Source organism: Mobula hypostoma, chromosome 19 (genome assembly GCF_963921235.1).
Source record: "Mobula hypostoma chromosome 19, sMobHyp1.1, whole genome shotgun sequence".
NCBI classification, from domain to species: domain Eukaryota; kingdom Metazoa; phylum Chordata; class Chondrichthyes; order Myliobatiformes; family Myliobatidae; genus Mobula; species Mobula hypostoma.
Genome location: NC_086115.1, coordinates 26,766,011 through 26,791,223, shown reverse-complemented (window position 1 = coordinate 26,791,223; position 25,213 = coordinate 26,766,011). Strand labels below are relative to the sequence as shown.

Sequence of the window (25,213 nt, the reverse complement as noted above, 5' to 3'; positions counted from 1 at the left end):
GGGGAAGGAGTACAAGCTGGCAGGTGATAGGTGAAGCCAGGTGAGGGGGAAGTTGGGTGGGGGGGCAAGGGGGATGAAGTTAGAAGCTGCAAGGTGATAGATGCTGAAAGAAGGAAAATGATGGGCAGGTGAGGAGAAGAAAAGAGGTAAGAGGAAGACCAGGTTGGAGAATGTAAAAAGAAGAGGGAGGGGGAGAAATTACTGAAAGTTAAGAGAAATCAATGTTCATGCCATCAGTTTGGAGCCTATCCAGACAGAATATGAGCTATTGTTCCTCCAGTCTGAGAGTGGTTCATTGTGACCGTAGAGGCCATGCACAGGCATGTCAGAATGGAGGTGGGGCGTAGAGTTTAAATGGGTGACCACCGGGTATTCCTGCCTTTTGCGGCAGACAGAGCGAAAGTGCACGATGACGCGGTCCCTCACTCTACAAGTTCTTACCTTGGTTTGTGGATCAATAGCAGCTCCCTGATTAACTAGTACTTCAGCAACGTTCACTCGGTCCTCTTGAGCAGCCAAATGGAGGGGCGTTAGACCACTCTGAAATCCAAGTTAGACACTGTTAATGGAGCAGCCATCAGATCTTACAGCAATGAGTTACACCAGCACCGGTTGTGTACACTAAACTGTGAACAATGCATGTGTAATGCTGATTGCTTTCCACTCTAACTACAACTCTGTGGCAATAAATATTTGATGTTGAGCCAGGATATCCTTTTTCCAATTACAACAAAATCAAAAACGAAGACACAGCTGTATCAGTGGTTTGTCTCTATCAGTTTACAGAGGGTTCAATTAGTAAGAAAACTGGTTTCAGAGCGAGTGAGCTCTGTTTATATTTAATCACTGTTATGTCTTTATTTATTTAGAGATACATTAAGTAATAGGCCCTTCTGGCCCAACAAGCCTGCACACCCCAATTAACCTACTAACCCCTACTTCTTAAAATGTCAGGAAACCCAAACATCCAGAGGAAACCTGCCTTCACACGGAGAACGTTGAAACTCCTTACAGACAGTGGTGGGAAATGGACTCAGGTTACCAGCACTGTAAGGGTATTGCACTAACCACTACCATGCTGCCCTAAAAAAAATTCCCCTTGAGCCTGTGCATGAAGACCAACTCCAGATACCGCTCTGAACCGCTCAATGTAAGGAGCCTCCAGTCCCCCACTCGAGTTAATACTTAAATCACCGACTCTGTGTACTCGAAGGCAATCCATGACAATGGGAGGCCGCCACCCCACCAACTTAACCCACGAGCCTTGTGAAGACCTTGCCTTAAGGCAAACTTTCCCTTCAACAGACGTAGACTGAAGAGTGTAACTGTACGTCAGTATCTTTAATGCATATACAGCAACACTGTTCCTGCATTGAGCATTAACTGCTGGGGCCAAACACATAAACTGACTCGTGTGCAGCATGTTGAGACTCAAGACAGTCAACAGAAAAATCACGTGGAATGAGCAGTATTTAGTGTGATAAATTTACAAACATATTCCATTAATAACACCAGTAGATGAACTTATAATGGAAAAAAATAACAGGAAATGGGTATAGAGGCATAGAGTTAAACTAAATGATTGAAGAAACCAACACAGTTGAAAAGATTAATTGAATGGGCAGGTACCTGGAAGCCATTTTTGAAGTTTTAGGTCCTGCCACTAAAGTTGAATTTCATCCCTGTGATTTTTAGCATATGGCGGATAGATATCTTGTTCCCCACAACATCTCTCACCTACTTTCTGATTTCCCAAACTTATCAACATCTTTCACTTTAAATGAAAACTGGCGATTCCTTCTCAAAGTCAAAGTACAAAGTCACCATATACTGGCTTGAGGTTCATTTTCTTGCAGGCATCTACAGGAAAATAATGAAATGCTACAGAACTTGTGAAAGACTACACATAAACAAAGACTGAAAAACAACCAATATGCAAAAGACAAATTGCGTAAATAAACAGAAATCAAAAAAGATACTGAGAACATGAGTTGTAGTGTCCTTGAAAGTGAGTCTGTAGGTTGTGGAATCAGTTTATTGTAGAAGCTATCTGCTGCAGCACTGAATCATTATCGATCATGGTGTGAGTCACTGATTGTGTCTCTCCATGTAACGGGACAGGGATTGATTTTATAGGCCCTATTTATGTCTTATTTATTCATTGCCTGTGGATTTCATTGACAATGCCACCATTTATTGCCTTTCCTTCATAATCTGAGTGTATATTTTCCATGGTGGGGTTCAAAGATCAAAGTAAGTTTATTTTAAAGTATGTACAGTATATGGCACCATATATTGCCTTGAGATTCATTTGCTTGCAGACACTCACAGGAAAAATAAAGAAATAACAGTAGAATTTGTGAAAAACTGTACATAAAGACTGACAAACACCCAGCTGCTCTGATTCCAACACTGCTGCTCCATTAGGCAATTCTTGTGATAATTTCTATTTAGAAACACGTGTTGACCTCTAATGTAAATGCTAAATATGTCATCACGTAGTGCTTGAACCAAAGCAATAACACAATGCAGAATATGGTGTTACAGTTACTGAGGAAGTCCAGTGCAGGTAGGCAAACAGGGTGCAAGGGCTAAGAAGAGGTAGATTCAGAGGTCATGAGTTCAATACTGTGTAAGTCAGGGATTCCAAACCTATTTTATGCCATGGACCAATACCATTAAGCAAGGGGTCCAGGACCTCAGGTTGGGAACAGCAGATATGAGTCCGTTTAAGGGTCTGATAACAGCGGGATAGAAGTTGTCCTTGAGCATGTTTCTAGGCTTCTCTATCTTCTACCCAAAGGGGGATGAATATAGAACATCCGCAGGTGGGTAGGTGATTATCAGGTGATTATGTTCGTTGTTTTCCTAAGCCACTGGGAGGTGTAGACAAAATTAACGGAGAGGAAACTGATTTTTGGAATGGACAGGGCTGTGTTCACAACTCTCCGCAATTCCTTGCTGTCTTGGGTGTACCAAGCTATGATGCATCCAGACAGCATGCTTTCTGAGGTTCATCTACAAAAATTGTCAGGGAAAATTCCTCGCCCTCGAAGGAAACGTAGGTGCTGGGATAGTGGGCATGTGGAACAAGTTGCCAGCAGAAGTGGTAGAGACAGGTAAAAGATATTCAGATAGGTTCATGGATAGGAGAAGTTTAGATGGATATTGGCCAAATGGGATGAGCTCAGCTAGGCACCATGGTCTGTATGGATGAGTGGTGCATAATTCTATGACTAAGGGGAGGTAGCAGGACTGTGGCAAAGGTAGCATCATATAACATAGAGGAGATTGATGGATTACACACAGTCAATATGATCTCAGGTGGCTTGAGAGGAAATCCCACAGGAATCTTGCTTATCTGCCCTCATATCTGCCACTGTTTCTTTGCCTCTCCTGAGAAATGGTTACTTGTTAGAAGTTTGTACAGTTGGAAGATAAATGGACAAGTTAATCTGCTCCCACTTTGTTTTACTTTTCTCTGTCCTTTATACATTCCTTGGATGATGACTTATTGTAGGGTACATCTGGAGAGTGATTAAAAATTAATTTTATGAGCAGTAAGGCATGAGCAGGAGCAGGGGGGTCATGAGGAAAAGAAGTTCTCAGACCACTGACCTTGTTTCCGAGGTTTACGTCTGCATTTCGAGTCAACAGCAAGGATACCATGTCAACGTGACCCTCCTGTGCAGCAAGGTGTACTGGTGTAATGCCTTGCTTGGTCACTGTGTTGGTGTCAGCACCATATTCCAGTAGTGTTGTTGCGATATCCATCTGATTCTTCTTGGCAGCAATGTGTAGGGGTGTGTAGCCATTCTACAAAAGAGTAAGAGAAAGAAAAAACGAAACCTTGCTAACTGGGATTAAAGAGCTAACCATTTCAAAATGTACCCTTCCCTGTGGTAAAATTGGTCTTCAGCTTCTAAAATATGCAGTATATCATCTGTTGAAATGCTACCAATTTATATTTTAATAATCCCACAAAACTGATCACTTAATTCACCTCCTTGTACTGAATAAGCAAATAGTTGGGTTTTTGCTGCAGAAGGCAAAATAACCCCCAGGATTGCCCTGGTATTTCCAAGCAGGAAACTGCCACCAATAATCTGGGATTAAAATCAGCAGCTTGGAAAATAATACAAAGGTTTCTTTAAAATGTTTATTAAGTTTTATTTACCAATTACAGAAGTATCAGAGAGAGAAAAAGACTTTGATTGACATTGATAGTTATCCACAAGGCTGACGAAGAGTCCACTTGTTGTGCCGTTGAGAAAAAGATGGTCCTTCACAGACATGATGAACAATCATGGCAAAAGTGTGGGAGGTAAAGCGATGAAATCTTCAGGAATACATCTGATCATAGCTGACAACTCTAGCAATGTGTACTTTATCAAACATAACCCATCACAATTCATTTATCAGTCAGACAACTTTCAGCTGGATGTATTGATGGATTCATTTTAAAGACAAATGAAACAGGGACAAGATAAACAGATACACTCTTTCTTTTATAAATATAACTTTTTTTAAACTAGCTTTAACTTTTTGGGTGGGGTATTAAGACTAGGGTGTGAGCAGAAACAAGAGTGATAATAATATTTTTATTATTGCCAGTCAGATTACAAAAATAATATTGATAAACAGATTTCAACCTAAGACATAACTGTCAAGAGAATAGGCCAACGATGAGAAAAGTATCAGGTAGCAAATTGTATTTGAATAAATCTCCCATCGCACCCACCACTTCCCCAGTATCGCTCTTGATATTGCATTATGATTGAAAATTATGCCAGTCTTAATAAATACTAAAAGGTTGAATATATTTTAACAGCAAACAACCGGCCGCAATGCTCATCATGGTTGATCTGGACTAGGCATAACAACAGAGAAGCATACTTTAAGAGTTGGAGACTGAAAGAGCAACCAGTCAGGGAACTGAAGACAGAGTTTGGTTGAAGGCCCCTTAAGGGGCTGATTATGTGAATATGAAAGTAAACGTGTAATCCAAATCAAATCAGTGTACTATAGCTTCCAACTTTTGCAGATGACACATCAGAGTGGGAATGATTTTAGCCCAAAGGTCAGAAGCAGCCAGTAAATACAAAAAAAAAGGCTACATGCTGTGAAAATCCTATTCCAAGTCAGACTGGGAATAATATGCAATTTCCCTGTCAATTAAATCCCATGATTATACTGTTCCAAGAGTTTTGGGATGGATTCCTGTACACTGTCGTTTAGTTACAGTACTTTCACCAAAAGAGTACTGTGATTTCATTAAGAGAAGCTGGTGCAGTTTTGGCCATCAGTTCTGCCAAGTTAAATGAGTTGATCCAGTAAGTTTAAAAGACTATTCAGGGTACTGTATTAGTCACTGCAATTATTTTTCAGAACAATGTCCATAATTTTTCATTAAAGCATTTTTTGTCAAACATTGTTAATTGGTTTCTTGTTTTCAGACTCCCAAGTACAAATCACTTCGCTATTTTTATGCTGCTGTAGCTTATTTTTAAATGAACACAAAATAATTGTTTTAGAAAATGGGTAGAATGATGAGATGCTAAAGATCTCTGATTCACGAGGAAAGCCAAAAACTATACAAAATATTGCTCCTCACAGTTCTTTCACTGTTGTTCTGCCTCTGTCATGTTTTTTTTATTTTTAGCCATGGATTGCTGGTATAATTGATGAACAGAGGCTTTAAAGGACTTGGTAACAAGCAAAATCCAACAACTGAACTGCAAGACATTGAGGTGGGCTTTGTAACAGAGGAGCCATAAGTGGTTTGAAGAAAAAGTAGCAAATTTCCTTGATTGGAACAGTACTTCTAAATTTTTTTTCCCCCTAGAATTCAAAGTTTCATGTAAAGATAAACAAAGCCGGTGATAACATGACTCTTTCTTCAATCACATCTGTATTTTATTTTAAGTATATTGAACAAGTAGACTTGTATTTAAGAATACGTTGGTAGATTTTGCACAGATAAAAAAAACAAAGTTAGAATAGATGAAATTAAGAATAAGATTAGCCAAGATCCAAGTTAATGGTGTGTCAAATTTCACCAGCGATCATGGGTAATCTCAATGTTAGTACCTGCGTTATAATGTACGTTGTTATAATTCAAAGGGCCATGAGTAATGGGCATTGCAGTTGGGTAGATGAATCTTCAGCTTGAATAGTTAAAATCAAACATACTAAACTGTTGATTACTTTAAAAAAATAATATTCAGCCCGTCTTGTCTGTGTGTACCATCACCATTTTTCACTTGTCTCTTGTTGTAGAAAGTGTCTCACCTATAATTAGTAGCAGGGGCAATATTGTCCACTTTAACTTCAGTCAGGTAACATGAATGGGCCAGACTGTGACATATGGTACTTGATGTGCTGAAAATGTTAACTTTGCATCCACGTCAGCCAGATCACAAAACCAGCTGAAGGGCAAGGTTAGAAATGATGGGCAAACAGGGACGTTTGGCGGCCTGCAAGATAAAGGGGTGGCTGCTATGTGACAGTTTCATAAAGTTCTTGCTAACCCCATTCCTGATGTGCTGATTTCAGTCAGGGCACTATACCTCAGAAAAGATTTACTGGCTATAGAAGTGGTAGAGATTGATCAAGAGTGATGATGAGGCCACAGGGTAAATGTAATCTTGTATATCCCTGGATATATAAAATAAAGAGTTGATCTGGTGGATGCAATTCGGACGGTTAAAGGATTTGAAAGGGAAACTACTTCCACAGCTGGAGTACTCTAGAACTAGTTAGAGATACACTGAGCGGCCACTTTATTAGGTGCGCCTACACCTGCTCATCAATGCAAATATCTAATCAGTCTATCTAATCTATCTAACTGATGACATCTAAATATCTAATCAGTCTATCTAATCTATCTAACTGATTAGATATTATCTAACTGATGACATCTAAATATCTAATCAGTCTATCTAATCTATCTAAATGATTAGATATCTAATATCTAATCAGTCTATCTAATCTATCTAAATGATTAGATATCTAATATCTAATCAGTCTATCATGTGGCACGAGTTCAACGCATAAAAGCATGCAGATACTGTATGGTGAAGAGGTTCAGTTATTGCTCAGACCAAATATCAGGATGGGAAGAAAAAATCTAAGTAACTTTGACCGTGGAATGATCATTGGTGCCAGATGAGGTCGCTTAAAATAATCAGAAACTGCTGATCTTGTGTGTTTTCACGCACAACAGTCTCTAGAGTTCACAGAGAATGGTGCGAAAAACGAAAAAACATCCAGTGAGCGGCAGTTCGATGGGCAAAAATACCTTGTCAATGACACAGGTAGAGGAGAATGGGCAGACTGATTCGAGTTGACAGGAAGGTGACAGTAGCTCAGAATGTGTGGAAGAGCATCTCTGAATGCACAACACAGTGAAACTTGAAATGGACAATCTACAGCAGCAGAAGTCCACAAACATACACCCAATGGCCAGTTTATTAAATGCAGGAGGTAACTAACAAAGTGGCCACAGAGTGCAGAGTTTTTACTATTTTGAAGCAATCATTCCCATAAATGGTAATGAAATCTCATTTCTTCCCCGGGCAAATGAGAATGTAGGGGGTCCGGTGATAATTCCGGGAGTGAAGTTTGTAGATTTACGTAGCTAATAGCATAAGGGGATAAAGAACCAAAGTTAGAATAGTTGAAATTAAGTACATTTAGGCAAGATCTAAGTTAATGATGGAACTGAATGGCCTTTCTCTAGTCCTGTAATAATAACATCATATGGCAGAAATTGGGAATGTGATTGGAAAGAGGCTCACAGGGCAAGAATGAAAGGCACACAATAAGGTATCATGTTTAAGTTGAACTGATTTATTTGTATCCATCCAAGTTGCATCCAAAAGGTCTTTATAACACTGAGCTTACACCAAGGAACCAAAGTATTCTGAGCTGCATACAGATGGGCGTCTACTGAACCCAAATGATGTTCCTGCTCTGTTCGACATGACTTCAAAAACAACGTATTACTGCCCTGTTCATATTTAACTGATCAATAAAACTTTTTGACCACTAAAATCCCTTATGCATCACCAAAATCCACATGCAGCATCCATTACAACATCCAGATTAACAATCCACAGGTACCGATTGCCAAATGCTGAAAATAATGAAGATGATGGAGTTACAGAATACAATATTTTCTGGATGAAATCAAATGCTAGTCAGAAGTTGACTGCACCTTGTTATCTAGTTGTTGATTTCGATATCCCATCACATCAGGTTTAAATCAGGAGTGACATCAACCATTAATGAGATGAGAGACAAATCTGAGTCTGGATTCAACTAAGATTCATGTAAATGAAGGATATGTGAAGCGATGACAGAGTTACACAAGATAACAGAAAATGCTCCCACACACATTAAACAATCTCATCATCTTCCACATATACAACATAATTAGCAAGTGTTTGAAAAACAAGAAACACATATCCATTCAATTTAATCCCCTCGTTTTTTTTTCCCAAACATCATACCACAAACATGGTCAAGCAAACCATCAGTCACTGACTTCTAAAGACATTGCATTGGAGATATTCAGCACATTTCCAACAAGTAGCCTACTGTCTAGGTACATGCAAGCAAACCAAACGCGATTCTGGTCCCAATATACAAACCAGACAGTGATTACTCTCCACACAGGTTGCTACTTGCTGTCTCTGGGCTGTCTGTACACTGTACCTTTGCTGCTGCATGAGGTGATGCTCCTTGGTTCAGTAACAACAGGGCCACCTTCTGGTTATCGTAGTGGGCTGCCACATGTAATGGAGTTAGGCCGCTCTGGGAAAAAAAAATGGAGGAAAAGCAGGAATTTTAGTAACTTCAAGCTGTTGCCCTCGCTGATTTAACCTACATTTCTATTCACTTGGCCATTTAGTCACCTAACCCAAAAAGACACTCTCTTAACTCCTCACCTTCCTTACCTCCCTCTATTCCTTTAAAACCTGCCTGTCATCAATTTTTGTCAAATATCTTAATACTTCCTTAGAAGGCTTAGCATGTTATTTGTTATCAATTAACCCAGTTATGAAGAACCATTTTACCATATTATTGTTCTATACAATACTATGCAATATATGTAAAAGTGCAACTTTGGTGGACAGAGCAGGTCAGACTCATGAAAGATCGCCAAGCAGATACTGTCTGGTGAGCTTTCATTCTACAAAAGAAATCGAGGCAGGCCCAGTAAAATTTCAAAGCCTGTGTAAAGGCTAATATTACTAAAACTCTTCCCAAATGGCTGGAGCAGTATGCACAAGACCAGAGTGGTTGGGGAATCACACACAACTCAGTGGAGAGACACCGAGCAGAAATAGACAAAGAGGGAAAATTGTAGCAGTGGCTCCACTATCAGAACCAGGAACAGTTCCCATGTTATTATTGTGGATGTCCGTGTCACTCACAAGTTGGACTCAACAGCCATCTTTGAATGCACAACAGAAGAAATGTCTCAATCTAACTGTCCTTGTTGGACAGTTGGTTAAGGCGTCGGTCTAGTGATCTGAAGGTTGCTAGTTCGAGCCTCAGCAGAGGCAGCGTGTTGTGTCCTTGAGCAAGGCACTTAACCACATATTGCTCTGTGACGACACCGGTGCCAAGCTGTATCGGGCCTAGTGCCCTTCCCTTGGACAACATCGGTGGCGTGGAAAGCGGAGACTTGCAGCATGGGCAACTGCCAGTCTTCCATACAACCTTGCCCAGGACTGCGCCCTGGAACCTTCCAAGGCACAAATCCATGGTCTCACGAGACTAATGGATGCCTATTTGTTGGATACAATGGACAACCAACCAACCATTACACTACAAAAATCCAGCTTGTTAAAATCAAATCAATCTCTGCTTCAATGCCTTGGTTGATTTCAATGGTATTTACTTCACTATACATTGTGACCCAAAATGTATTAACCCGACTACATTCACTGAATCAGAGATACACAAGATCAGAGAAGGAAAATACCAATGCATCAAAGTGTTTAAGGTGAGGAAGGGCATGGTCATTGAGCTATTCGAGCAAAGGGAGAAAAATTGAGAAATCTGAGCTTTTACTTCCCCAGAAGCAATATCATTCAACAAGCACATTGCAGGAGGCACTCAGCAGGTCAGGCAACATCCATGGAGGTGAAGGGATATTCAACACTTTGGGTCAAGACCTGCAACAGGATTGAAATTGGAGATAGCCGGTGGAGGGATAAGGCAGGAGCTGGCAAGTAATCTGGGTGAGAAGGAGTTGATGTGCAGATAGAGGGAGGATAGCAACAGAGGTTGGGAGTTGATCATGACAACAACAAAGGGCAGTTTTTCTCTTGTCTAACACCCTTCCCAACATCTGGTTCCATACACCACTTTTCTTTTTTAATCAGAATCTATCTTCTGCAGCTCTTTGTTGTTTCCACAATAACAACCTAGCCCCTGGATCCAGCCCTTGCTTCTGAGCTGCTGTCGTGTCCTGCCCTCCCTCTCATTTCTTTATAGTGGCCATCCCCCCATTAGACTCTCAGTCCTGATGCAGAGATGCAACTCAGAAGACAGACCATCCCTTTTTCTCCACAGATGATGCCTGACCCACTGGATTCCTCCAGCAGTTTGTCTTTTGCTCTAGATGCCAGCATCTGCTCCTTTTGTGCCTCTACAGTTGGATGTCTCCTGGATGACAGGGCTAAATTATTACAGAACCTTCATAAACAAAATAGATTCTCCAGATGCTGAAAACCTTGAGTACCACACACAAAAGTACTGGAGAAACTCAGGTAGTACCCTGTATCTCTGGTGGGGAATAACCAGTCAACGTTTCGGGCTGAAACCCTGCATCCGGAGTGCTGAAGGGTCTTGGCTTGAGACATTCCCCTCCATAGATGCTGCCTGACTTACAGAGTTCCTCAAGCACTTTGTGTGTGTTGATGGAGTCTTTGGGCAGTTTCAAGCAGCTGTCTACATTGCTAACAAGTATGAGAGACAATCACAAAGTAGTGATGTCAACAGCTGATATATTTAACATGGCATCCTGCTACAACATGTATTTCTACTTTTGTCACTCTGCTTCTACCCGTTTATGCTATGAAATAAGGTGCTGATTGGACACTGCCATAAAGAAGAAAGATAGCTAAATTAAACGAAACCTGAAGCGCTTAAGAACTATTTGGTAGGCCCGCACAAGGTAGGCACCTCCCAGTCTCTACCCAGCTAAAAGGAGTCACCCGTTACTCATTTCCAAGTCATCACCTGTAGCCTATTTAAACCGAGATTCATTTTCTTGTGGGCATTCACAGAAGATCTCCAAGAGGATCACAACCTTGTCATAGTTTGAAGGCTTGTGACCCGGAGAGCTGTGCTGGCTGGAGCCAGGGCCTTGTGCTTTGGCTCTTGGCAGGGTCACCCATGCCAAACAGGTCAAAGGGTAGAGGCCAGACAGAGTGATCCACCAATCCTCCAGGTTCGGGGTTCAGCTCAGGGCTAACAACCCTGAATGGACAAACAAAACTGTTATGGAAATAGCAATGAAGAATCCTTCTACATCTGTGTGCGATGGTGTTCCTGAGTCTCCACCTGGGACTTGTATGACTGAGAGTAAATCGAGGGGAAGCTACTGACATGATGAAGGAAGGCATTAACACCCCCAGGAATGGAGGACCTTCATTGATGCCTGAAATGCCGGTGGCATAATGGGCAAAAGAAAAAAGAATTCACGGAACAAAGAAATGCAATAGAATCAATGAATAACTATGCACAAAGGCTGACAAATGACCAATGTGCAAAAGAAGGCAAACTGTGCAAATACAAAAAAAACTAATAATAATAACAACAAATAAGTAAAGAAATAATAGAGAACATGAGTTGTAGAGTCCTTGAAAGTGAGTCCATAGGTTGTGGAATCAGTTCAGTGTTTAGATGAGTGAAGTATAAAGGAAGACGAAATGATATGAAGCAGCACAAATAAACACATAATAAACATAAAGAACACAATAAATGCAAAGATGTAAGATTAGCTTATATACATAACCTGATTGTATGTACGTAAATTGACATTAGGTACAGGAATATCAGTACACAAGATGATTCAGAGACGGAAAATATAGTGTATCACAGGCTCTTTCAAATCAATTTGCTGAGACTATGAGACACAAGAACAGAATTAAGCCATTAACCCATTGAGTCTGCCCCACCATTTGATCCCATTCTCCTGTCTGCTCCCTGTAACCTTTGATGCCTTTTTGAGTCAACAATCTAATCAAGCCAGATGATGCATTGACTCAGTCACTAGATGACTTGTATATCTAAAACGAAATAGCTTGTATTTATATAAGCATCCTTCATAATGCCATTAAGTCCCAAAGGATCTTAAAACCAATAAATCACCCCTCAAGTAAATTTACTGTTCTACTTTGTGCACTGTATGGTCCCATAAGCAACAATGGGAGAATGACTGGATCATCTGTGTTTAGGTGTTGTTTGAATGATAAATATTGGTCGGAATATCAGAAATTCCCTTGTTGTTCTTCAAATGAAACCTTTAAATTCAAAGTCAAAGTAAAATTCATGATCAAAGTAGTTACTATACACTGTACTACCTTGAGATTCATTTTCTTGTAGGCATTTACAAGAAAATATACAATAGAATTTACAAAAAATATATAAGCAAAATATGACAAATAATCAATGTGCAAAACAAGACAAATTGTACAAATAAATAAGTAAATAATATTGAGAACATGAGTTGTAAAGTCCTGGAAAGTGAGTCGGTAGGCTGTAGAATCAGTTCAGAGTTGCAGTGACTGAAATTATCCATGTTGGTTCAGGAGCCTGATGGTTGAAGGGTACTAACTGTTCCTGAACCTGGTGGTTTGGGACCTAAGGCCCCTGTGCCTCCAGCTCAATGGTAGTACCAAGAAGAGAGCATGGCCTGGATGGTGGGGGTCCTTGATGATGGATGCTGCTTTCTTGTGGCAGCACTCCATGTAAATGTATTCAATGGTGGGGAGGGCTCTCCTTGTGATGGATTGGGCTGCGTCCACCACCTTCTGTCGCCTTTTCCATTCTTAGGCATTGGTGTTTCCTTACCAGGCCATGATGCAACCACTTATGATACTCTCCACTGTGCATCTACAGAAGTTTGTCAATGTTTTTCGTTACAAGCTGAGCCTATGCAAATCCCTAAAAAAGTAGAGGCGATGTCATGCCTCCTCTGTTATGGCACCTACGTTCTTGTCCCAGGACAGATCTTCTGATATGATAATGCCAAGGAATTTATAGCCACTGACCCTCTCCACCTCCCGTCCCCTAACGACTAGCTCATGGATCTCCGGCTTCTTCCTTTTGTGGTTGATAATCCCTGTTCACTTCAGTGAGGAGGAAAAAGCTCGGTCTGATGTTTCATGTAGCTCTCTGGATCATTTCATCCCAGATTTTGTGCTCAGAAGTGATTTGGAATGAGTTGTGAACTGACGATCTTCAAAGGAAGTCTACTACTGAACCATGCTAACATAAGCAGTTTAAAAAACACACTACAATTACCTTTCCAGAAGCATTGGGAGACGCAGACTTCTGAAGCAAAAGGTTGGCTACCTCCATTTTCCCATACTTTGCAGCCACGTGGAGCGGAGTGAACCCTTTCTGTAAAGCGATTGCAGTACAGCATTAAATATATGCCACTACTTCAGTCCCAGTTCATCTGCATTGTCAAGTTCACATACTTGTACAGCAAACTCTCAGAGGTGATTTAGAGCGGCATAACTCTTCCACTAAATTATCAATTGTAATTGTTGGATCTGGATAAGATGATTCACTCCCTCAAGCCTACTCTGCGCTCATTTAGATCATGGACAAAATGTGCCTCATGTCTATTTGGTTATTCCAGCTCCGTGTCCCTTGCTAAGCTTTAACATTGCAATATCTTTTGGATGAAACAGATCACCACTAATCTTGTGGATATTATTAAGAAGGTAAAAACTTTTGTGGATTAGGCTTACATCTAATTCAGAAGGTCATAGTATGGTGATACAAATTATTCTTAATACTTGTTAGGTTAGTATAACAAAGGGGCAACTTTCTACTTAATTATGTCAGTCATGTAAACTCAGAAGGTGACCTGAAACTGGTACTTTGAACTGAGGTATATTCGTTTGGGTCAACCACAATCTTCGTGTCATTCAACACTCATTTTGCCCAAGCCAAATACTCCTAACATAACTTCATTCTGAGATTTCACCAATTGCATTAGTCGAGGGAAGTTCTTTACACTGGTTCATATCCACAGGCACACACACCACCTTTTGTATCAAATATCTATTCAATTTACAGAGAAACTGACTGATGGCCGCTAAGTCATAATCAAATATTTCACATAATTTCTTAGTCACTTTGAATAATTTTGTGGGAGAAGTAATGCACAACTTTCTAAAATGCTCATTTTAGATGATAAATCATTCTCTAACTATATTAATAAAATGCTAACAGTTACCATGCTTAAAAACTTCAAGAAATACAAGGAGTTAGAAAAGCACCTAGGAATAATCATGTTCCATTGCAGAGTATGATGCCACCGGCAAATGGTTGAGCTGCAAATATGCAAACTAATTTTAACAGGAGCTTCAGATTATTATTCACTTTTTACACCACCTCACCCCCGAGCTATGGTACACACATTCTTCTGTCATAGTCATAGTCATACTTTATTGATCCCGAGGGAAATTTGGTTTCGTTACAGTTGCACCAACCAAGAACAGAGTATAAGTATAGCAATATAAAACCATAAGTAATTAATATGTAAATTATGCCAAGAAATAAGTCCAGGACCCAGCCTATTGGCTCAGGGTGTCTGACCCTCCAAGGGAGGAGTTGTAAATTTGATGGCCACAGGCAGGAATGACTTCCTATGACGCTCAGTGTTACATCTCGGTGGAATGAGTCTCTGGCTGAATGTACTCCTGTGCCCAACCAGTACATTATGTAGTGGATGGCAGACATTGTTCAAGATGGCATGCAACTTGGACAGCATCCTCTTTTCAGACACCACTGTCAGAGAGTCCAGTTCCATCCCCACAACATCACTGGCCTTACGAATGAGTTTGTTGATTCTGTTGGTGTCTGCTACCCTCAGCCTGCTGCCCCAGCACACAACAGCAAACATGATAGCACTGGCCACCACAGACTCGTAGATCATCTTCAGCATCGTCCGACAGATGTTAAAGGACCTCAGTCTCCTCAGGAAATAGAGACGGCTCTGACCCTTCTTGTAGACAGCCCCGGTGTCCTTTGACCAGTCCAGTTTATTGTCAATTCGTATCCCCAGGTATTTGTAATCCTCCACCATGTCCACACTGACCCCCTGGATGAAAAAAGGGGTCACCAGTGCCTTATCCCTCCTTAGGTCCACCACCAGCTCCTTAGTCTTTTAAATGTAAATGTCAATGTATAGCTGAAGGATTTGGACAATGTACAATCCATTTCCAACCAATACAATTTCAAGTAGATTACTAATGCAATTTCCCAGCCATCCCCTATTTAGGAATACCACACGTAACAAACAATCTGCTGCAAGAACTGAGCGGATGAAGTAGCATCTGTGGGAGAGAAGGAATTGTCAATGTTTCAGGTTTAAAACCTGCATAGCAACACACACAAAATGCTGGAGGAACTCAGCAGGTTCGACAACATCAATAGAGAAGGATAAACAGTCGGCATTTTGAGCTGAGACCCTGTATCAGAACAGTTCCTCTAGCATTTTGTGCCCGTTGCTCTGGATTTTTGGCATCTGCACAATCTCTTGTATATATTGATGAAGGTTTCAATCGGAAACATTGGCAATTCCTTTTCTCCCACAGATGCCATTTGACCTGCTGAGTTTCTCCAGAAGACTGAATTGAATTGACCTTATTTCTTACATCCTTCACATACGTGAGGAGTAAAAATCTTGAGGGTACATCTTCGTCTGAATGTGCAATGTGAAATTTATAGTAATTTGTAATAAATAGTATGTACAACAGGACAGTCAATATAGCATAGAAATACAAATGTACCAGTGTGAATTAATCAGTCTGATGGCCTGGTGGAAGAAGCTGTCCCAGAGCCTGTTGGTCCTGGCTTTAATGCTGTGATACCGTTTCCTGGATGGTAGCAGCTGGAACAGTTTGTGGTTGGGGTGACTTGGGTCCCCAGTGATCTTTTTACACACCGGTCTCGGTAAATGTTCTGAATTGTGAGAAGTTCACAACCACAGTTGCGCTGGGCTGTCTGCACCACTCTCTGAAGTGTCCTGCGATTTTGGGAAGTAGTACAGTTCCCACACCAGGCAGTGATGCAGCCAGTCAGGATGTTCTCAATTGTGCTCCTGTAGAAAATCCTTAGGATTTGGGGGCCCATACCAAACTTCAACTGTTGGAGATGAAAGAGGCGCTGTTGTGCCTTTTTCACCCCACAGCCAGTATGTACAGACCACGTGAGATCCTCGCTGATGTGTATACTGAGGAAATTAAAGCTGTTCACCCTCTCAACCCCATAATCCATTGATGTCAATAGGGGCTAGTCTGTCTCCATTCCTCCTGTAGTCCACAACCAGCGCCTTTGTTTTAGCGACATTGAGGGAGAGGCTGTTTTCTTGATACCACTGTGTCAGGGTGATGACTTCTTCTCTGTAGGCTGCATCGTTATTATTTGAGATAAGGCCAATCAATGTAGTATCATCTGCAAATTTAATTAGCAGATTGGAGCTGTGGGTGATGACATAGTCAAGGGTATACAGAGAGTAAAGGAGGGGGCTTAGGACACAGCCCTGGGGGGGGGGGTTCCTGTGTTGAGGTCAGAGGGGCAAAGGTGAGGGAACCCACTCTTACCACCTGCCAGCGATCTGACAGGAAGTCCAGGATCCAGCTGCACAAGGCAGGGTGAAGGCCGAGGTCTCTGAGCTTTTTCTCGAGCCCAGAGGGAATTATGGTGTTGAATGCTGAACTGTAGTCCAAGAACCACATTCTCACATAAGCATCCCTCTTCTCCAGGCGTGTCAGGACGGTGTGTAGAGCTGTGGTTATTGCATCATTTGTCAATCGGTTGTGTCGATAGGCGAATTGTAGGGGGTCCAGTGTGGGTGGTGGGTGGTAGCGTGCTGCAGATGTCGGAGCTTGTCCCTCTGATTGATTATTTCAGGCTATTGTATACATATGGGAAGAGATACAAATATTCAGCTGTAATACCTTGGTATTCACAGAGAGTGAAGCCCCCTGTTCCAATAGGACCGATGCCACATCTTCATGACCTTCCCGAGCTGAGATGTGCAGTGGTGTATAGCCAGAGGTCGTAGCTGCATCCGGAGATGCCCCATGCTGCAACAACTGCTGCACGATGTCGGCCTTCCCCAAGCGAGATGCAATATGCAATGGAGTCTGGTCATCCTGCGTATGATAAAGAAAGGCAGAAGGTATTTTTGATGAACATCTGGCTATAGGGCTGCCAAGCAAAACAACGGGTACAGTACATGCAGCGCTTACATCACCTGAAATTTGTGCCGATTAAATATATAAAATGGGCTTTTGTGCTTGATACGGAAATAAATGGCCAACATTCAATTAGCATTCTAAACTTTTTAAAGAATTTGTTAGTTTTTCATGAGCTGAGTGTAAGTGACAAGACATGAATATGTAGATGACTCATTGATTGTTTGGATGTCCATCGTACCCGGCAATGAGATTTGTGCAGTTGTTCTGTTGTGCATGAATGTGGACTGACCTACATGAAGAGACTTTTGTGGGAGAGTTTCCAGAGTGGAATTGGGGTAGGTCCATTCTCTTGACCTCAGAGGTCCAGCTGCAGTGATGCAAGAAGTCATCGCAACCGGTGTCTTCCTTGGTCGCAGTGGATTGTATAAGGGATTCGAGGATTTGGATACAGCGACATTGAGGGAACAACTTTATAGTTGCAAGTGAAGTTGGTTTGTGATTGGAAGGGGACATGCAAACAGTAGTATTCCCATGGGCCTGAAGCACTTGAGGCTAAAGTTGCAGGGTTGGGAGTTGCTGTCAGAATAGTCCAGCTGAGTAATTGTGCCTATGTATTTTGTACATAGTACACACTGAATCGTCTTTGCTGCAGGGAATAAATGTGCAGGGTGATGGATAGATGCCAATCAGATAAAATCTGGTGTATATTCTATACCAATAACTTTAGTCAAAAAATATTACAGAGCAAAACAGACTGCCAATCTCCTACTCCAAAAGCAAGTTTCTAACCTAAGCTCTTCTTTTCCCACCTCCTTTCTGTCCTTTTTCTTGTTGGGAAAGGATTAGAGTTGTATCAAAACTGTTGGAACTCCTGAAAACAATATGAGACATGCTCAGGGGCACAAACATCTTTTCACCCCCAGAGAAGTGGAGCACAAGGTCCTGGACCTGAGGTCCGGGCCAAGAACGGTTTGAATCCTGAGTGAATTATTACTGCTTATATCATGTCAAATCAAGATTATTGCACAGAAATTTACACATACTGAAGTGCATCAATTGGTATTTTTCCCATGTATGAAGCTGACAGAAATATGTGAGGACTGTTTAAACAAAAAATGTTTCTGGAGTAGAACTCTGCAAAAGAATTTCAAACCACAAAGATTCCACTGTGGTTTGGGGTTGGAGATATTGTAGAGGCAATGTGAGGATGGTGGGGAGAGGAACTTAAAACTTGATACCAATGAACAGCATTTTCCAAACACTGAAGGTTTAATCAGTAGATAGGTCCACTCAATCAAGTATTCACTTAAGTTGAATGTAATTGAGAACATTACAACATTCAAAGAAGGATTTTACCTCTTTGCTCCCATCGCCTTCTCCCACCCTGATCAAACCATTGGAAAAAGGCTGGTGGAAATCATTATGTGTTATTTACAGACAAGAAACACTGAACAATCTGGAATTAGGCTGCTTCGTTAGCAGTCTTTATGATCATCCTGATACGAACTTCCCAGTCCTGAAACCTGCTCACCTCTTATACTGAGGAACAATAAACTTTTAACCTCTCAGGGAAATATAAGTAAGTACTTCTGCTCATACCTGGAAATGAATCTATAATCAAAGAGGAAAGACTGTCGAGGTGCATGGGCAAACAACAGGAGCACTTTAAAATAATTTAAAAAGTAGTTAGATGATCATCAAAAGCTAAACAGTTTTCTTTATGTGTTGTATGATTCCATCTCTATAATCTTCAATCTATTTCTCTGCAAATATTGATCCAATTCCAATTTAGAGGTGCCCTGGTGACCTAACATCAAAACTTCATTTGGATGTGGAATGAAGCTTGTATAATCCTAACCCTTCTTTGAGATTTACAAGATTTCTCTTCATTAATGTCCATTATCTAACATATTTTAATATTGGATATTGGGTATTTCATTATTTTAAAGCCTGGATTACATATTTCTATAATTTCAGTATTTTTCAATTTGAGGAGTAGGTAAGTTTCATGAAACTTCTTTCAAGCTATAATTCCCTAAATGCTTCACCATTAGTTAGAAGCAACACCTTTCCATTCCATTGCTCAAACAAATTACCTATAAAAGATTTTTACATTGACTAATACCATTGTATTCGGATGTATGGTGTGTCCAAGGAGGGGTAGCAACTCTAGTTAAGGGGCTTGTCATGTCCATTCCAGGGAAGGTGACTCTCCCTTGGACCCCAATGGACACTCAGCTCTCACCTGTAGCTCCAAGTAGCTGTTTGCATGCGACAGCAGCCACAACCCGATACACTGCTTCGACAGGTGGGCTAAACCAGGTGAGGGTAGCCGGTGGCTTCATAGCCCAGAGAGATAGGGACATGCCTGTCCTAGCACATGAAGTCAGCTCTGGTGAACTGGGCGGGTGAGATCCAATGGCCAGGAAGGTGGTACTGCAATGCTCCGTGGAGAGCGAAGGGCGAGACAAGGCACAGAAGAGGCCATGGTCATCCACTGCTACCAAGGAAGACCCCAGTTTGTGATGCTTGTTCATACCATCGGACCCGGACTTCCAAGGTCGAGAGCATGGAACTGCCCCACTGCAACAGCTTTTCCACTTTAAAAATTCTCCCGCGCAAGTTTCCTGTCATTGTCGGACACGATGGACAACCACCAAAAATGCCATTGTGAAACCAATTACGATAGTGTGACCTCTGAATCGGTCGTCAGTGCCCTGTAATTACATTACCATACTTGTCTAATTGTTATGAATTAACAGTGGTATTAATTAATTATTGTTACTTTTGTACTTGCATAGTTTGTCTTTTTTGTACATTGGTTGTTTGTCTGTGTGTAGTTTTTTAATAATTGTATTGTATTTCTTTGTCCTACTGCGAGAAAGTGAATCTCAAGGTCGTATCTGGGGACACATACGATAATAAATTTACTTTGAATAACAGCTTAAAGGCCAGATATTTTCAGTATATGGCTGACAGTCATTTCCAAATCCTTTTCCCTTTCTGAAACTCAGAAAATGCACTGCCAATGGACTCTGTTAACTGTGATCAGGTTGATTGGAAGCTACGTGTATCTGTGTCTCATCATCAATAGCTTGTATAATCTCTTTGACTGCTTGCCTACATTATTGGTGTCCCTGTGTCTTTGCATATCAATAATCTATGTTTACTGGTCCACAAGATGTCAGCGCTAATCAATGGCACTTTGGGCAATTTTATAAAGATTGTATTTATCATTTATAAATATTGATTGAAGTTGAAATATCTTAAAACAGTAACCGAAACCCATTTGCAGAGAGAAATTTGATGCTTCCATAATTTTCTATTGACCCATCATAAAGTAGAAATCTTTCATATCAATGCTGTAGTTTTAAAATTTAAACATTGAAACATACAGTGAAATGCTTTGCTTGCATCAGGGATTGTGCGGAGATCAGCCTGCAAGTGTTGCTACACTTCCACTGCCAACATAGCATGCCCACCATTTACTAGCCCTAACCTGTACATTTTGGGAATGATGGTCACAAGGAAAATTATAAACCCCTTATAGCCAACAGTGGGAATTGAACCTTGGTCTTACAGCTGGCACACGGTAAAGCGTTGTGCAAACTGCTACACTATCGTGCCATCCCATTTTGGAGTTGTTATTCCTTTTAATTTAAGATACCTAATCACCTAATGCTTCCCAATGGTTCTGTGCTTTGCTCTCAGTCAAAGAATTATAATGGTTCATTGTAAGAGGAATTAGTCCCCTTCTGTTGGGTGTCAACTTCCATTATCTTGTTGCTGTCAAAAGGCAAAGAAGTGTAATTAGGATTGTTCAGTGGCAGCTTTAGAAGCCAGCTGAGTTCTGAGCCCTGTTGAATAAGCCTCTGGTTTCACTGAGAACTGATATATGTAATGGGACAATATCGCCTAAAGTAATGTCATGGTACATTACATGCAGCAGAACATAAACACAAGCGATTCTCCAGATGCTGAAAATCCAAAGCAGCACGTGCAATATACTGGAGGAACTCAACAGGTCAGGCAGCATCCGAAGAGGGGAATAAACAACTGACATTTCGGGCCACAGCCTGATGAAGATTCTCAGCCCGAAAGGACAGCTATTTACTCCTCTCCAAAGACATTGCCTGACCTGCTGAGTTCCACCAGCATTTTGTATGTGTTGCACCTGCAGAAAAAGCCGGAGAGGACCCTACTCGATCTTTGCTCACCTCCTTTAACGCGTGATTTCTCTGAGGCTGAAATTGGGTTCCCAGGCTTTCTGAGTAAGTGGCTCAATTTTATTTTGACTTTACCTTGGCTTTGGCTTCCACCTGAGCTCCATTTTGGACCAGATGGCGGACCACGTCTGCCTGGCCCGCCCTGGCAGCCATGTGTAGTGCAGTTTCTCCTCTCTGAAAAATAGTACATAAAGGACACAAAATAAATTTTATATCATTTACAATTTAAAACCAAATTCAGCAGAGTGCCTGTTTCAGAGTACCATTTCTCCAGCCCATATCCTGACTGTGTAGGAAGCCAGCACCCAGCTATTGCTCGGCTCTGGCACCCTGGCAGCAAGGTGGCGCCACTGGTGGAGGTCATTGTCTTACTGCATCAGGGACATGGGTTCAATCCTCAACTCACATGCTACCTGTGTGTAGTTGGAATATTTTCCCCGTGACTGTGCAGATTTCATCCAGATTCCACCCTCATCCCAAAGACAAATGAATTGGTAGGTTGGTCGACTAGAGTAAACTATCCCCCATGTTTGTGAGTGAGAGGTTAAATGTGCTGGGGGAGTTTAAAAGTGAAGAGAATAATGTAATGGGATTAATGTAGGACTAGTGTAAATGGATGGTCACAGCAGCCCTGGTGGGCTAGAGTGCCTGCTCCCATGCTGGATCTCTTTATGACCCTAAACTCCAGGTCTTACAAAGCAGGGGCATAGGCAGGGGTTGCAATTTTATATTGCCTCTGCTAAAGGCAACTTCTCATTGTGTCTCCCTAATCCATCAGTGCCCCAGTAGTAAATTTCTCACCCTGGTCTTCCAACTGTTCATGGCTGTGTTCCCATCCTTCAGGGAGGGGAAACCGTTATCCACACCTCGGCCCATTCTACGTTCAAGTCCAATTCCCCACTAGTGTGAATGATAATGTTCTGAAGGTGGCCTGTGCAAACACGTTATTGTGTCCGACACCCTCAACAGAATTGTGATGAACAACTTTACCAGATAGATTCATTGCCATCTTCTTGGGTCAATAAACCCTAGCTTTGTCAGCTCATCCAGATCCTAAGAATGAGTGAAACAAAAAAAAAATCCACCGAAATACCATGCTCCCCCAGTGCTCATACTGATTCAATTAACAGATGTTCCAGGTCATACTGCAGTCACAAATTCCCGTGGTTTGCCTTTAACCTAGTTGTTTTCAAGCTGGAGCAACAAACTTTCTATTTAAAGTAGTCCATGATCTCCAACTTCTGCACAAGGCAACAGCAGTTTGCAGACATTCAATATGGAGGCACAGAGGGTGATTCTAGCTAGGACGCAGTCTTTACTGCAGAGTGGATGTAACAGTCTGTAAATACCTTCTGGGAAGGAGTCCATTCATTCATAATAGCAGCTGCCAGCTAAAGGTGTTATTAATTAAACATGAAAATAAACTATTGCTGTTAATTTAAAAACACAGACACGAGGAAATCTGCAGATGCTGGAAATTCAAGCAACACACGCAAAAAATGCTGGTGGAACGCAGCAGGCCAGCCAGCATCTATAGGAAGAGGTACAGTCGATGTTTCGGGCCGGGACCCTTCGTCAGGACTAACTGAAAGAAGAGATAGTAAGAGATTTCTATCTCTTACTAGATTTCTCTTACTATCTCTTCTTTCAGTTAGTCCTGACAAAGAGTCCCAGCCTGAAACATCGACTGTACCTCTTCCTATAGATGCTGCCTGGCCTGCTGTGTTCACCAGCACTTTTCGTCTGTGTTTATTGCTGTTAATGAAATGTTTGGACTTGGTTATTGATCCACAAAATGGAGTTCCAGAGTTAAAATGGAAAAATATTCTGTACCAAGCTCTGAAGAAAAGTAAATGTACTTACATAAGATACAGACCACTCCAAAACCATTGTGTGATAGAATATTTCTCATCTTGTAGGTAACAAAGCAAGGTCTCAAATGCAGCAAGGAGACGTGTGGCCAGATCTTTGGTGTCAGTGAATGGACAAATCATGTTCAAGAGAGCTCTCCTTCCCTCCACAATGCTGTGGGAATTTTTTATGTTGACTTTTGTGGGGTCATGGGACCTCAGTTTAACAAGTTGAAATTCAGTAGCGCAAATAGTTTACTTAATCTAACGAGTTCAAAACACTAAAGTTGCAGTTACTCTGATTGTGCCACTGAATCAGAATCAGATTCAGGTTTATTATCATTGATCTATGTCCTGAAATGTATTGTTTTGTGGCAGCAGTGCAGAGCAATACATAAGTAATGACTATAAGTTACAATAAGGCGTATAATAAATAGGGAGTACAAAAAGAGAGCGAAATAATGAGCAACACACATCAAAGTTGCTGGTGAACGCAGCAGGCCAGGCAGCATCTCAAGGAAGAGATACAGTCAACGTTTCAGGCCGAGACCCTTCGTCAGGACTAACTGAAGGAAGAGTGAATAAGGGATTTGAAAGTTGGAGGGAGAGGGGGAGATCCAAAATGATAGGAGAAGACAGGAGGGGGAGGGATGGAGCCAAGAGCTGGACAGGTGATTGACAAAGGGGATATGAGAGGATCATGGGACAGGAGGTCCGGGGAGAAAGACAAGGGGGGGTGGGTGGGAGGAAACCCACACTCTGTCTGCCAGAGAAAGCAGGATCTCCCAGTGGCCACACATTTTAATTCCACATCCCATTCCCATTCTGACATGTCTATCCATGGCCTCCTCTACTGTGGTCCGCCAGAGAAAGCAGGATCTCCCAGTGGCCACACATTTTAATTCCACATCCCATTCCCATTCTGACATGTCTACCCACGGCCTCCTCTGCTGTAAAGATGAAGCCACACTCAGGTTGGAGGAACAACACCTTATATTCCGTCTGGGTAGCCTCCAACCTGATGGCATGAACATCGACTTCTCTAATTTCCACTAATGCCCCACCTCCCCCTCGTACCCCATCTGTTACTTATTTTTATACACACATTCTTTCTCTCACTCTCTTTTTTCTCCCTCTGTCCCTCTGAATATACCCCTTGCCCATCCTCTGGGTTCCCCCCCACCTTGTCTTTCTTCTCGGACCTCCTGTCCCATGATCCTCTCGTATCCCTTTTGTCAATCACCTGTCCAGCTCTCGGCTCTATCCCTCCCCCTCCTGTCTTCTCCTATCATTTTGGATCTCCCCCTCCCCCTCCAACTTTCAAATCTCTTACTCACTCTTCCTTCAGTTAGTCCTGACGAAGGGTCTCGGCCTGAAACGTCGACTGCACCTCTTCCTAGAGATGCTGCCTGGCCTGCTGCGTTCACCAGCAACTTTGATGTGTGTTGCTTGAATTTCCAGCATCTGCAGAATTCCTGTTGTTAGCGAAATAATGAGGTAGTCTTCATGGTTTAATGGTCCATTTAGAGATGTGATGTTGAATGTGTGTCTTCAACTCCTGCACCTTCTCTCTGAGGAGAATAGGGAATGTCATGGATGGTGAATGTCCTCAATGATGGATGCATCGCTTTGAGGCATTGCCTTTTGAATATTTCCCGCGATGGTGCAGATAGTG

At 41.7% G+C, this 25,213-nt stretch overlaps 1 protein-coding gene across 4 annotated transcripts in view; it reads right to left on the bottom strand.

Moving 5' to 3' along the window:
• Positions 1 to 25,213, bottom strand: part of ank3b (ankyrin 3b) — a 401,704-nt gene that overhangs the window by 134,365 nt on the left and 242,126 nt on the right. For all 4 annotated transcript variants that reach the window (XM_063071574.1, XM_063071573.1, XM_063071575.1 and 1 more), the window contains exons 13-18: positions 21,764 to 21,862; positions 17,220 to 17,417; positions 13,546 to 13,644; positions 8,719 to 8,817; positions 3,619 to 3,816; positions 442 to 540 (exon numbers count right to left, since the gene is read on the bottom strand). In XM_063071574.1, the coding sequence (XP_062927644.1) occupies positions 442 to 540; positions 3,619 to 3,816; positions 8,719 to 8,817; positions 13,546 to 13,644; positions 17,220 to 17,417; positions 21,764 to 21,862 (792 nt within the window). The remainder of the gene's footprint in view (positions 1 to 441; positions 541 to 3,618; positions 3,817 to 8,718; positions 8,818 to 13,545; positions 13,645 to 17,219; positions 17,418 to 21,763; positions 21,863 to 25,213) is intronic.